The sequence below is a fragment of the Mobula birostris genome, chromosome 5 (assembly GCF_030028105.1).
Source record: "Mobula birostris isolate sMobBir1 chromosome 5, sMobBir1.hap1, whole genome shotgun sequence".
Lineage (NCBI taxonomy): Eukaryota > Metazoa > Chordata > Chondrichthyes > Myliobatiformes > Myliobatidae > Mobula > Mobula birostris.
The window spans coordinates 18490186-18505652 of NC_092374.1; the positions used below are offsets into that span (position 1 = coordinate 18490186).

The 15467-nt window shown below is 40.9% G+C and overlaps 1 protein-coding gene across 7 annotated transcripts in view; it reads right to left on the reverse strand.

The window, feature by feature from the left end:
* Positions 1–295: 295 nt before the first annotated feature.
* Positions 296–15467, reverse strand: part of glra3 (glycine receptor, alpha 3) — a 203135-nt gene continuing 187963 nt past the window's right edge. For 3 of the 7 annotated variants that reach the window (XM_072257115.1, XM_072257110.1, XM_072257108.1), the window contains one exon: positions 296–568. In XM_072257115.1, coding sequence (XP_072113216.1) covers positions 296–568 — 273 coding nt within the window. Of the gene's footprint in view, positions 569–4067; positions 4077–4179; positions 4189–10719; positions 10729–14542; positions 14558–15467 lie in introns of all 7 variants that reach the window. The other 4 variants (XM_072257114.1, XM_072257112.1, XM_072257111.1 and 1 more) reach the window with 4 other exon arrangements.

The following is a 15467-nucleotide window of genomic DNA, read 5'->3' on the forward strand; positions in this document are numbered from 1 at the left end:
CATAAAAAGGAAAGGACTATTAACATCATTTCAGTCTGTGTTTTACTTTGCCTATCACTTTTAGCTCATATAAACAATCTCTTCTTCAAGTACTCTGTGTGATGTGAAAATGCAGAAAGAACTGGATGACTAATTTACTTTTATTCACTTACGTTCCTCTTCAGATTTGCATAGTTTCACCCAATATCATTGTTCAATGTATTAAAGAAGAATTTTCCTGGCCTAAGAAATTAGCTCTTTATCACACTTGGATGCTTTCCAGGTTTAAATAACTGTCTGTTGAAACCTCTGACTATTACTGCTGGTGGATGTCCTCATGTCTGAGAATCTTGTAGATGACCCAATAAAAAATATTGAAAATTAAAAAGGCTAGCGGAAAACCAGCTCGTGACACTGTGTCGATCTTCTTGGCTCTGTCAATGAAGAGTTTCCTCATATCTTCCTGGCCTTTTGGTGCAGGTTGGGACGTGCTGATGGCCCCTTTCGGAGCTACTCCATCTTTTGATTGGAGGCAAGGTCCCACCCCGTATGCAGTGAAGCTAAAGCGACTTTCCCTCACCTCATCGTCCTGTGAAGATTGCAAAGAGTTAACGTTAACTACATGTGTGGTAAGAACAACAGCTTTTTACCACTTTAGACCATTCACTGAACTTGATTTACCTTTTATTCTTGACCAAAGTATGGAAGTAACCAACTAATATTCTTGTATTTCCGTATGCTTGTTTATAATTGTACAACCTACAGCTGATTTTGTTCTGCACAATATTGTGGTGCTTAGAGTACATAATGTATATAAATTACTTTGCTTTTCTTTCCCTACAAAATAACCTACCCTGTTACATTTTCCTCTGGCTTACAGCCTTCAGTGTAGAAATTTCACTTCTACTTCAGTCATTTCTCTCAATGGTATTTTTCATTTTTATTCTTCAGTATTTTGTGAGAGTTGGTAGGTAAATATTATCTTCATAATTTTAGCTTTACAATTATGTTGCTTTGTTATATTTATTTCACAGACTCAGCAGTCAAATGGACATGAGAAAATCTAATTGCGACACGTGGATTAAATACAAATCCTTCCGAATAATTTCAAGTGTTTAAACATTTATTTTTGTTTATTGAGATACAAGGTAGAATAGGCTTCTCAAGCCACACCACCCATCAACCCCTGAGTTACTTTAGTCCAATCACACGACAATTTACAATGACCAATTAACCTACCAATTGGTATGTCTTTGGAATGTGGGAAGAAACTGGAGCACCCAGAGGAAACCCACATGGTCATGGCGAGAACATACCAACTCCTTACATGCAGCGACAGGAATTGAACTGTAAAGTGTTGAGCTAACCACTGAAATGACTGTTTTTGAAATTATTGATATCGTCATTGTGGGCCTAATAGAAATATACAAAAATATAATTGGATAGACAATAGGCCACATTTCTCCATAGCAGAGGAATCTAAAATTAGAGGGCCTGAGCTCATGTTAAGAGGTAAGAAGATCAGAGGGAACTCAAAGGTGAATTTTTTCACCCAAGATCATGTAGAATTTGGAATGCACTGCCTGAGGGGATGGTGGAGTCAGGTATTTGGACAAGCACTTGGTTGCCAAAGCATCAAAGATTATGGACAAAGTGCTGTTAAATGTGATAAGTGTAGATGGGTACTTAATGGTAAAGGTGGACATGGTGGGCTGAAAATCCTTTTTCTGTGTTGTATAAACTTACGCAATCTATTGCTGTATTAAATGCCGAACAATGATAATGATTGTTATTGCGAAGTATAGCATGGTGCAAGTGCAATATAAGCAGACCTGTATCTTATTTCATATCATCTACTTCAGATACACCACTATAAACCCTCTGACTAAGTCCAGCTAGTATTGCTGATTCAGCCATTTGGCAAGAGATAGGGACAGACCTAAGGAATAAAGAGTACTGTGCAAAAGCCTTAGGCATATATATATATAGCTAGTGACCCTAAGAATTTTGAAAAGTACTGCAATAAATTGCACTGTATTGCTAACTAACTTTGTGACGTATGTGAGTGGTGATAAACGTGATTCTGATATGGGTCTCTATTGTGGACTGAGAGTGAGAAGGGGACAGGGAGAGGGGAATCATGGTTGGGAGAAGTGGAAGGGAGAGGGGAGGGAGCGGGAAGCACCAGACAGACATTCTATAATGATCAGCAAACCAATTGTTTGGAATCAAATGACCTTGTGTGGTTTCGAGGGCTGGGTGTGCCACTCCCCACCCCTGGCACTCCTTCTCTGCCACCTGTCCCACACCCATCCTCTGGTACTCCACTCTCACCACTCCCAACATCCTTTACTCCCACCAAGTTTCCAAATTCGCTGTCCACTCCACGTTGAGAAATTTATATATGTACAGTACCTAAGACTTTTGTGCAGTACTGTATTACCCAGGATATTTAGTTGTTACAGAAGCAACAGGTGGGAAAGACCTGAACAAGGAATCTACAATAACTTTAAACTTAGAACCTGGGTGCCTTGATATGATTCCAGGAAACTTTGCCTCACAGCAAGAGAAACCTGGAACTGTTTGTCCTAAAAGCTATAGTAGTTTGGGGAATCAATTAAAATGGATCAAAATACAATAATTGCATTAGAGAGGCAGACTCAAAGTGAAGAGATAAGGTTAGAATACAGGCCTGACTTGGCCATGGGAGTATGGTGTTCACCTTTGGTCTCCCTACATAAGAAAGGATGCACTTGGCCAAGAGATTTACTAGACTATTACCAATTTTGCCATTTATGAAGTCACTGAGCAGAATCAGAACTGTATTTTTTTAGATCTCACCAAAACTTACAAAATTCTTAAAGGGCTTTATGGTGGAAGTATCTTTCTTTTGAATGAAGAGTCTATAACCAATGGGCATAGATTGAGAATGAGGGATAGACTATTCTCCACACATGGAGAAATTTCTTCATTCAGAAAACGTTGAACCTTTGGAACTTTCTATCCCTATGAGCTGTGAAGGCTTTGTCTTGAATTCATTCAAAACAGCTATTGAAGGACTTCCAGGCATTAGGGGAATTGACATTTCCAGACAGGATTTGGCCTACTCCTGTTCTTATTTCTTATAATCTTATCAGCTAAACTATGTTTATAAATTCTTATAAAAAGTAATTTAAACAGAAAATAATTTGTTAACTATCAAGGATATCCGGCACTTGATGTTGATGACAAGTTACTCTTGAATTATGTAGGGCCCTAATAAGCTCCCAGCTAGAATACTGGATAGAGGCCTGGCCTCCATATCTAAGGAAGGATATTCTTCTGATAAATGGCTTCACCAGAAAGATTACTGAAGTGAGAAGACTGTCCCTGGTATTAAAAATAATTGGCTTGTATCTCAAGAGGTTGGATGAATCCGAGGTAATCTCATTGAATAGTGAAAAACACTTATGGGGCTTGACAGGATTTGGCCCTAGTTCATCTGGAACCACAGAATGCAGTCTTAAAACAAGGAATGACCATTCAGGACAGGGATAAGAAGGATCTCTTCACCCAGATGGCTGTGATTCTTTGGAATTCTCAGCCCATGGTTGCTGTGGAGAGCCAATAGCTGACTATATTCAAGATGGGTTGATAGATAAGTAAACATTATGTGGTCATCTACTGCATCCGAAGCTACCGGCATGGCCTACTCTACATTGATGAGACATAATGTAGATTGGGGGACTGCTTTGACCAGCACCTTCACTCTATCTGCAACAAGCAGGACTTCCTGGTGGTCAACTATTTTAATTCCACTGCCCATCCCCATTTTGACCTATCAGTCCATGGCCTCCTCTATTACCACAACGAGGCACTCTTAGGTTGGAAGATTGACACCTCCTATTCTGTCTGGGTAGCCTCCAACCTGATGGCATGAACATTTACTTCTCTAACCTCTTGCAATTCCCCGCCCCCCCCACCCTCATCTTTTTTCATTCCCAACTCTGACTCCCTTATCTTTGCTTCACTCTCTGGTGCCCCTCCTCCTTCCCTTTCTCCCATGGTTCACTCTCCTCTATCAGATTCCTTCTTCTTCAGCCCTTTACCTTTCCCACCTATCCCCTCCCAGCTTCTCACTTCATCCCCCATCCACCTGTCTTTTCCCTCATCTCTCTTCACCTATTACCTTCCGGCTTGTACTCCTTCCCCTCTCCCCACCTTCTTATTCTGGCTTATCCGCCCATCCTTTTCCAGTTCTAATGAAGGATCCCAGCCTGAAACATCTACATAGACGCTGCCTGACCTGTTCGGTTCCTCCAGCAATTTTTTGTGTGTGTGTGATAGGAATTAGGGATGTGGGGTCCGTGGACAGAAATGGTGCAGAGCCAAAAAAAAGTCAGCCATTGAATGGTAGAGGGGTTGAATGGCCAAGTCTTAGACTCATGGAGTCATAGGGCACTACTGCACAGATACAGACCCTTTGGCCCATCTAATCTGCCTAGTCCCATAGCCCTCCATACCCCTCCCATCTGGCTATTTATCCAAACCTCTATTAAATGTTGAAATTGAAACCACATTCACGACCTCCACTGGCAGCTCATTTCAAACTCAGCGTGAAGAAGATCCCCTTCATGTTTGCTTTAAACATTTCACCTTTCACCCTTAACCCATGACCTATGATCGCTAGTAATCCGACTCCTGCTTCTATTTTCTGTACTGTTACCTGCACATGTATCTTTGATTTAATTTCTCCCTTTTTTTAAAAACAGATAGCACCAATTTAATCAGGGTTTCAGCTTTAATTACACTGGGATTCCCCCAGAGACCACACTTATAATGATGGATACCTGTCAGACATTTGATAAGTGTTGTTTCTGGGGCAGTATAATGGTTCAGTAGGCCATGCTGCTGCCTCTCAGTACAGGTGACTCAGGTTCGGTCTTGACCTTGGGTGCTCTCTGTGTGGAACTTGCACGTTCTCCTTCTGATAGTTTGCATTGCCCCACTCCTCCCAGTTCCCTCCCACATCCAGATTTGACTGAAGAATTTGCCACTGTAAATTTCCCCAAGTGTAGGAAGGTGGGAGCAGAAACAAATGGGCATGTGAGTGAAAATAGATCACAGGGAGAAACAAGCAACACACATACACAATACTGGAGAAACTCAGCAGGCCAGGCTGCATCTATGGAAAAGAGTAAACAGTCGACATTTTGGGCCAAGACCCTTCATCAGCGCATCAATTTCATTTTTAAAAACTTGCAGAAGGAAACTAAGAAGGTTATTAGGAAAGAAGAGATGAATTATGAAAGGAAGCTGGCGACTAATATCAAAGATACTAAAAGCTTTTTTAAGTATATAAGGGGTAAAAGAGAGTCAAAGGTAGATATAGGACCAATAGAAAATGACGCTGGAGATATTGTAATGAGAGATGCAGAGATGGCAGAGGAACTGAATGTGTATTTTGCATCAGTCTTCACAGTGGAAGACACCTGCAGTACACCGGACATTCAAGAGTGTCAGAGAAGTGAGGCTTGTGCAGTGAAAATTACGACTGAGAAGGTGCTCGGAAAGCTTAATGGTCTGAGAGTGGATAAATCTCCTGGACCTGATGGAATGAATCCGCGGGTTCTGAAGGAAGTAGCTAGAGAGACTGAGGAGGCATTAACAATGATCATTCAAGATTTGACAGATTCTGGCATTGTACCGGATGACTGGAAAATTGGAAATGTTTCTCTGCTATTTAAGAAGGGTGGGAGACAGCAGAAAGGAAGCTATAGACCTGTTAGCCTGATATCAGTGGTTGGGAAATTGTTGGAATCAATTGTGAGGGATGAGATTAATGGATTACCTGGAGGCACATGGCAAGATAGGCCAAAGCCAGGAGGTTTCCTGAAAGGAAAATCCTGCCTGACAAACCTACTGCAATTTTTTGAGGAAATTACAAGCAGGGTGGACAAAAGAGATGCAGTAGATGTGGTGTACTTGGATTTTCAGAAGGCCTTTGACAAAGTGTCGCACATGAGGCTGCTTAGTAAGATAGGAGTCTATGGAATTATAGGGAAGTTACTAGCACGGATGGAGCATTGGCTGATTGGCAGAAAACAGAGAGTGGGAGTAAAGGGATCCTATTCTGGCTGGCTGCCAGTTACCAGTGGTGTTCCATAGGGGTCACTGTTGGGACTGCTGCTTTTTACGATGCATGTCAATGATTTGGACTAAAGTATTAATGGATTGTGGCTAAATTTGCAGATGATACAAAGATAGTTGGAGGAGTGGGTAGTATTGAGGAAATGAGAGCCTGCAGAGAGACTTAGATAGTTTAGGGGAATGGGCAAAGAAGTGGCAAATGAAATACAAACGTACAATGTTGGAAAGTGTATGGTCATGCACTTTGGTGGGAGAAATAAACGGGCAGACTATTATTTAGATGGGGAGAGAATTCAAAATCAAGAGATGCAAAGGAACTTGGGAGTCCTTGTGCAGGATACCCTAAAGGTTAACCTCCAGGTTGAGTTAGTGGTGAAGAAGGCGAATGCAATGTTGGCATTCATTTCTAGAGGTATAGAATATAAGAGCAGGGATGTGATGTTGAGTCTCTATAAGGCACTCATGAAACCACACTTGGAGTATTGTGTGCAGTTTTGGGCTCCTTATTTTAGAAAGGATATATATTGACATTGGAGAGAGTTCAGAGAAGATTCACAAGAATGATTCCAGGAATGAAAGGGTTACCGTATGAGGAAGGTCTGGTGGTTCTTTGGCTGTATTCCCTGGAGTTCAGGAGAATGAGGGGGGATGTCATTGAAACATTCCAAATGTTAAAAGGCCTGAACAGATGATATGGCAAAGTTATTTCCCATGGTAGGGGAGTCTAGGACAAGAGGGCACAACTTTAGGATTGAAGGATGTCTATTTAGAACAGAGATACAGAGAAATTACTTCAGTCAAAGAGTGGTAAATCTGTGGAATTTGTTGCCATGAGTGGCTGTGGAAGCCAAGTCATTTTGTGTATTTAAGATAGAGATAGATAGGTTCTTGATTAGCCAAGGCATCAAAGGATATGGGGAGAATGCAGGGGACTGGAAGAATTGAATCAGCTCATGATTGAGCTTAGGCGAGAGAGGGAAATAGGAATGGGGAATGGTGCGGTGGGGGGGGTGGCATTACTGGATATTTGAGAAATCAATGTTCATACCATCAGGCTGGAGGCTACCCAGACATTGCAGCAGTAGAGGAGGCCATAGATTGATATATTGGAATGGGAGTGGAATTAAAATGGGTGGCCACAGGGAGATCCCGCTTTCACTGACGGACGGAGCGTAGGTACTCGGTGAAGCGGTCTCCCAATCTACGTCAGCTCTCATCGATATACAGGATGCCACACCAGGAGCTCCGGATACAGTAGACATTCCTAACAAATTCACAGGTGAAGTGTCGCCTCACCTGAAAGGGCTGTTTTTGGGGCCCTGAATGGTAGTGAGGGAGGTGGTGTCGTGATAGGTGATAGTACTTGTTCTGTTTGCAAGGGTCAGTGCCAGGAGGGATGAATGGACTAGGGAGTCATGTAGGGAGTGGTCTCTGCGGAAACCAGGAATGGGGGGGGGGCGCAAGGGAAAGATGTGTTTGGTGGAGGGATCCTGTTGGAGACGGCAAATAATGCTGTGGCAGTGGGTCTGAGTGAGCACGTGTTCGAAGAGTCAGAGGGCAGCAGTGAGAGAAGGTTTCACTGAACTCACAACGACATAAGTGGGATAATGGGATCAATCAGATTGCTCTGGAAGCCACCATACACTGATGGGTTGAATGGCCAGCTTCTGTATCGTAAGGAAATAATATGAAAATTTATAAAAAGAGGACAGGAACACAGGTTGAGATTATAACCAGATTAGCGTTGATCATTAATAAATTGTGGAAGACTATAACACCATTCGACATAGGAGCAGGATTAAGCAATAAAGCCTATTGGGTTTGCTCCACCATTCCATCATGGCTGATTTATTTTCCCACCTAACCCCATTCACCCGCCTTCTCCTTGAAACTGTTAACACTCTCATAATCAAGAACCTTGCAACCTCCACTTTAAATATACCCAATGATTTGGCCTCCACAGCTGTCTGTGGCAATGAATTCCACGGATACACCACCCTCTGGCTAAAGAAATTCCTCCTCATCTCTGTTCTAAAAGGACATCCTTGTATTTTGAGGCTGTGCCCTCTGGTCCTAGACCCCCCAGTATAGAAAACATCCTCTCCTATTTTGGGCTTTTAATATTTAATAGATGTCAATGAAACTCCTCCCCCGACCCCTCATTCTTTTAAACTCCAGTGAGTAAAGGCCCAGAGCCAATAAATCATATGTTAACCCTTTCATTCTTCAAATCATTCTCGGATGAACTACCAATTTGAGAAGTGGGATGAGTAGCCAACTCTTGCTTCTAACATATGCATCCATATATTGTTCTGACATGTACTTGTCACAGTTTGGGAATCAGAGTGGGCTCTGGTACTGTATCATGTGCTCTACTATCTATTGTATCAGGCCACAAGTGCTCTGATTATCCTTATACACAAAATACAGAGCATTTCATCAACTCCAAGTCATAGTGATTCCATCAAAATTTTAGGTAATGATGTAAGTCTTGGATTCTCCACCCAAAACACTGTGGACACTACACAAGCTACAGTGGTTCAAGCAGGTAGCTCAAGCTCAGCTTCTCAAGGGCAGTGAGCAACAAGAAGTAAATACTGGCTTTGTTCATCCCATCAACATAAAACAATCAGCAGTGCAATGTTATTCTGTGACATTGCCTGGCACCTGTGGAATTACTGGTGGAACCAAATAATTCCACAGCTATCACCTGATTTTGCTGAAAAAAGTCCGATCCTGTTAGAGGGAGGGGAAGGGTTAAATGGGTGACTAAACCCAACAATGCTGACTATTCACAAGTATGGTGACACAAACTCTTTGCCCTCTTCAGTGGAGTACTGAATAAATGAGGTGTAAGGAAAGCAAAAGTAATAAAGTTCAAAGTTCAAAGTAAATTTGTTATTAAAGTTAGGTGGTAGCAATGATACAGAGGTTGAAATCCTGCTGTGTATTATAATAATTAACACTCTGACACCTTCCTATGAATTCCATGCCGGTGTGAACAGGCTCATTAAAGTAATAGGCAAAAATTTCATAGGCTGTTACTATTAAAAACACACTCTGCAACTTCAACTGAGAAATCTTTTGGAAATGATTAATTTCCAGAGACATTTTTACAGTCAGTCGCAACGGCTAACTTAAGCATTTTAGAAGTGATTGCTAACTGAAATATAAAGGGTGTCTTAAAAGGGATAAAAGAGTAGGAAAAGATCATGACATATCAAGTGGAAGAATCAAATTGTTTTTCATAACAATTGAGATATCTTTTGACTTGATGATTTTTCATGTCAAATACCCGGCAGAACTGATACTCAGTCTGTAATGTTACCTGTTACAGTGCACTGACCCATATTAAAAACACAAAAGCACTTTCATACAAATCGAACAGCCTATACAAAATCAGGGGAGTTCCATTTAGATAACACAAGAATGTTAGAGCATTAAAGAGATAATGCTGACATTGAGACACTCAAAACAGGAACACATACAGAACAACCATCACAAGGGAACTACAAATGGATCACATTGAGTAAAAATCTCATATTTTGCTCCTCAAATTGGACACAATTCTAAGGTACCTCTCCTGTCGTCAGTGCTCGTTGGCCCCAAAGCTGGGTTCAAATTACAATTACTCATGAATGCAGTTTTGTGCAGATTTACACGGCTTTTATTTTTTTTTAATGATCTTGGATTTCATTCAACTTTCTCAATGTCTCTTTTGGTTTCACTGATCAAGGAGAAACCTAGAGTGCCCTCTAGTGCTCCCAAATACATCTTTCCACTCACTGTGTTCATTGAGAATCAGACATCATTTTGGGCAGATTTACTTGCCATGTTTTCCTAATTGAAAAAGTGTAAATTTGGGCACATTGCACACAATCTTAGACTACAATTAACTCCTTTAATGTTGCTTTCTTAGGATAAATCCATAATACTCACTGTAGAAAAAAATAGAATTAAAAATGTATTTCTTCATGTCAGTATATAAATTCTCTTCTTGAATTGTGTACAAGTAAAAGTGAGAAAGGGCAATTTAGTTCATTTAGTTCATCCCTCCCCTCAGTAACCGTAAACCTCGGCTAAATTTATCCTGAAAGTTGCCCATTTCCTTTAATTCCTTGTCATTTGCTCAACCAGTTAAATATTAGACACGGAGTACGAAATTTCATTGCGGTGAGCATCTTGAAAACCTAAAATCTCCCAGATTCAGATCTATTTTGTTTCCCATTTGTCAATTAACACTGAAATAACCAAATTCTCTTTGGGAGAAGGAGGGAGGGGTTGGTCCCTTAACATCACATGCTGATCAACTCTCCTTGTTCCCTTATATAGAAATGAAGATCACCATTCATGGATTAAATATTGGAGCAGATACCTGGAGATTTTTGTACAGATTCACTCAATAGGTTTGGAAAATAACTGAAAATAAAATAAGGGAAATGACATATTAAAATTCACTGCTAGTACACCACACTTAATATTGTAAGACAGTGCAGGGTATGAAACAGTGGGATTGTAACCATTTTCATTGAAACCAATACCTATTAAAATGAAGTTATTCAGATACCATTAGGATTTAAATACACTTACTTTCAGGTTTTGGGACATAACAGTATGGTGCTAATACCACTGGATGGCGATTTGGAGAAAATATACCACAATGGCTGGGAAATTTAAAAACATGAATTTAAACGTGGATTTAAAAGGCTGCAATCAGTATTGGTGACTGAAATTATTGTTTTAATGCGAAAACCCACCTAGTACATTCATGTCTATTAGGAATGAAAATCTGCTGTCCCTACCTGGTCCGGTCTATGTGTGACTTCATACTCACAGGTAAAGAGAAGGCTATTTTAAAAAAAAAATTTATTTAGATATACAGTGCAGAACAGGCCCTTAGGCCCAATGAGCTGCACCACCCAGCAACCCACATATTTAACCCTAACCTAATCACAGGACAGTTAACAATGACCAATGAACCTACTGTTTTTGGACTGTGGGAGGAAACCAGAGCACTTGGAGGAAACACCCCTGTTCACAGGCAGGAACGTAAGGGATCGAGGTCCGAGAGCAGGAAACAACCGATGTCCATCCCCGCTGCTCCGCATCACTGAAAGCATCGAGCCAGATTAAGACGTCAATCTGATAAGCAAACTGGTGTTCAGCCCCACTGTTCCATGCCAGTCCCCCATCTGAGCCCGTCCCATCTGCCTGAGATTGACTCATCTTCTTTCCTTCTCGGTGCTGCCATTGGGCAGGAGGTACAGGAGTCTTGGATCTCACGCTGCCAGTTTCAGGAACAGTTATGGCCTGCAGCCACTGGGCTCCTGGATCGGCTTCATTCAATTTTGCACTGAACTGACCCCACAGCCTGTGGCACTCTTCCAGGAACTCCACAGTTCATGTTCTATCTATAATTTGTTTACCTTTTTTATTACTTGCACATTTTGTTTTTTTTTATTGTGCACAGTGGACGTTTGTCGGGCTTTGTTGTGTGGGGGTTCTCAATGGATTCTATTGCCTTGTTTTGTGGCTGCCTGCAAGAAGATGAATCTCAAGTTTGTATATGGGATATATACTTTGATAATAAATGGACTTTGATCTTTGAGTGAGATACCAGGAATCTAAGCGTCAGCCAAGGCTTTTGGGGAGATGGAAGAGTGAGGCAAAATGAAGGGTCAACTGGAATATGTTCATCAGTAATTAAATAAAATTGTAAAAAATGTTCAAGGGAGATAGAAATGATGGGTAGAAATAATTAAGGAAAATCTAAATCTGAAGGACATGCTTAGTTCCTATGTAAAGTAGTTTTTAGTGACTCATTCAACTATACAGGATTAATCCTGTAATGTAGAATTAATTAAGTTATGTCAGATAATGTCATAACATTTAGTTAAAACAAATTGCTAGCTCAGAAAGAATCCAATTTTCCTTGGTCTTTTACAGCCTTGAGCTAAGATCCTGGTGGATTATTCTGGTGGTGATAGATTGATTGGTCAGGGCATGAAGGTATACAAGCAGAAGGCAGGAGATTGGGGCTGAGAGGAAAAATGGATCGGCCATGACAAAATGGTGGAGCAGACTTGTTGGGCTTAATTCTGCTCCTATAGCTTATGGTGTTAACAGTTTCTTATCTGAAGCTGCGAGTTCCTAACTGCTTTAGCAAGACTCATGTAGAAACATTGAACACTGCAAAAAGCAGCCAGAAAGGTCAATCACGAGATGTGGAAAGGATGTGTTCTATTGTGGGGAAATCTAGGATTAAAGGGCACAGCCTCAGAATGGAAGGACGCCTCTTTAGGACAGAAGTGAGAAGGAATTTCTTTAGCCAGAGGGTGATGAATCTGTGGAATTCATTGACACAGACAGCTGTGGAGACCAAGTCATTGGGTATATTTAAAGCAGAGGTTGATAGGGCCTGGATTAGACAGGGTGTCAAAGGTTACAGGAGAAGTCAGGAGACTGGGGATGAGAGGGATAATAAATCATCTATGATTGAATAGTGGATCAGACTCAATGGGCCAAATGGTCCAATTCTACTCTTATGTCATATGGTCAATCTGATCATGTGATGCCATCGGTGCTTTCGGTTAAAGTTATTTGATCGTATTTTCATTGAAAACAGTATAAACTTACCAATGAACATTTAACCCTCCAAATGGGTCAGTGTAATGACTATAAATCTTCAGGTATAATACAAACTGAGCTAGAGCAAATCAAAGGTACAGAAAAAGAAACATAAAAATTTGCTTCATTTGTCACATGTATATCAAAACCTACAGTGGAATCCGCCATTTGTGTCAAATTTAAACAGCGAGGATTGTGCAAGAGTTGGCATGTTTTCAGCACCACCATAGCATGCCCAAACTCACTAACTCTGACCCACACATCTTTCGGATACATGAGGAAATCTAACTGGTCATGGGAAAAAAACTACAAACAGAGGCAGGAATTGAACCAGAATTTAAAGCTAGTGCTGTATTAGTAGTACACTATCTGCTATGCTGAATATCTTTCTGAAGGTTCATATGAAGATGATGAGAATGACCTGTAGACCAGGTACATTATTCCTCGCTCCCTTTGGCATGGTCAACATTCCTGATAACTTTACGTGCGTCCCCCTGCTTCCTAACCATAAAACCATAAAACATAAAAGCAGAATTAGGCCAATTGTCCCATTGAACTTACTCCACCATTCCATGATGGCTGATTTATTATCCCTCTCAACCCCATTTTCCTACCTTTGCCCCATCATCTTTGATGCTCTTACTGATCAAAAACCTAGTAATCACTGCTTTGAATGACTTGATCTTCAGAGCTATCTGTGGCAATAAATTCCACAGATTCACCACCTCTGACTAAAGAAATTTCTCCTCATCTCTGTTCTAAAGGGACACTTTTGTATTCTTGGGTTGTGCTCCCTGGTCCTAGTCACCCCCACTATTGTAAACATGTTCTCCATGTCCACTCTATCTAGGCCTTTCAATATTCGATATGCTTCAATGAGATCCCCCCCTTATTCTTTGAACCTCCAGCAGGTAAAGAGTAATATAGCTCTGATGATACACAGTAATCAAACCAGTAATGGTTGTACTAAATGGTGGATCACACTACAAATGGTGGCCTACTCTTGTTCCTAGTTTGTATTTTTATTATACTTTTTTGATAGATCACTTGAAATCTATTTCTGCAGCATGTGATACAGTGTAAAGAAAACATGCCCCAGATAGCCATGCTGTCAATAATGTAAGAAGCTACTTGCCCAGGGATGACATAAATAGAAGAAAAATATTGCATGTCAGATACCTAATCAGTTATTTGTACCGAGAGAAAAAGATACCATCTGTTCACAACATATACAGCAGCTAGTTGAGAAAGCTTTCATTTTGAAAGGTAAAGATCCCCTAGATAAATATACTTAAATCCACCGTGGAATGTCTCAAACTGAGCTGTGAAAGGAGGATTGGGCTTGGGGCTAGCAACTCCATCCCATAAAAACACAGAGCTACAAGGCTACAGAACCACCAAAAATAGCTCCATTTATCTCATCCCCGGGAGAGGAAGGATCTTAAAAGATAGGCTACACGGGGTCAAAAAGTGGTCCAGGTCAGAGGACTCTGACCAGCTTCTATTGGTGGCCTATACCCCAGTAGGGTAATGGGCTTAAAAAAACAGATTGTTTGACTTGGAAAGTTTTAGAAAACATTTGCTATTGTAGATCACCGAATGGCAGCAATTACTATTGCTATAGCATTCATGTTTAACCCAGCTCCTAGTATACAAATAATAATTCTTATAGGATACATAAAGTATTAACCACCTGTACAAATTTGATGATGTTTCCTAATGAAGAGTCTTAGCCTGAAACGCCATCTCTTTATTCCTTTCCATACATGGAAGTTGCAACAAAGCAAGACTTAACATGCTCCAGCACTTTGTGTGTGTTACTCTTAAAAAATTCCCAATGCCTTGATAACTTGCCTTCAATTCCATAACACTTTTTAACTGGTTTCCTAATGCCATGCTTTCAATAATTAAAATCCAACTGATGTGACCTCTTGAGGATTACAAAATGATCACAAATTCCATTTTACAGGACATAACAATTTCATTATGAACTGGAATGTTAACCCACACAGTAATATACAGATGAAGCCACACTCAGGTTGGAGGAACAACACTTTATATTCCGTCTGGGTAGCCTCCAACCTGATGGCAAGAACATTGACTTCTCTAACTTCCGTTAATGCCCCACCTCCCCCTCGTACCCCATCTGTTATTTATTTATTTATATACACACCTTTTTCTCTCTCTCGTTTTTCTGCCTCTGTCCCTCTCACTATACCCCTTGCCCATCCTCTTGGCTTCCCCCCCTCCCCCTTTCTTTCTCCCTGGGCCTCCTGTCCCATGATCCTCTCGCATCCCTTTTGCCAATCACCTGTCCAGCTCTTGGCTCCATCCCTCCCCCTCCTGTCTTCTTCTATCATTTTGGATCTCCCCCTCCCCCTCCCACTTTCAAATCCCTTACTCACTCTTCCTTCAGTTAGTCCTGACGAAGGGTCTCGGCCTGAAACGTTGACTGTACCTCTTCCTAGAGATGCTGCCTGACCTGCTGCGTTCACCAGCAACTTTTATGTGTGTTGCCAGTAATATATCATCAATATTTTTTAACACTATTCATCCAAATCCAGTGGCAGCTATCCTTTGCATGTATAAAGCATTATGTACAGTATCTCATTATATAACAGTGTTGAAATCTACCTACCACTACCTACGTACTGATTTCAAAACAGTAAGCATTATATTACTTTCGGTACACTTCTCACTTCACTGATAGTTAATTATCAACAATGACCTTC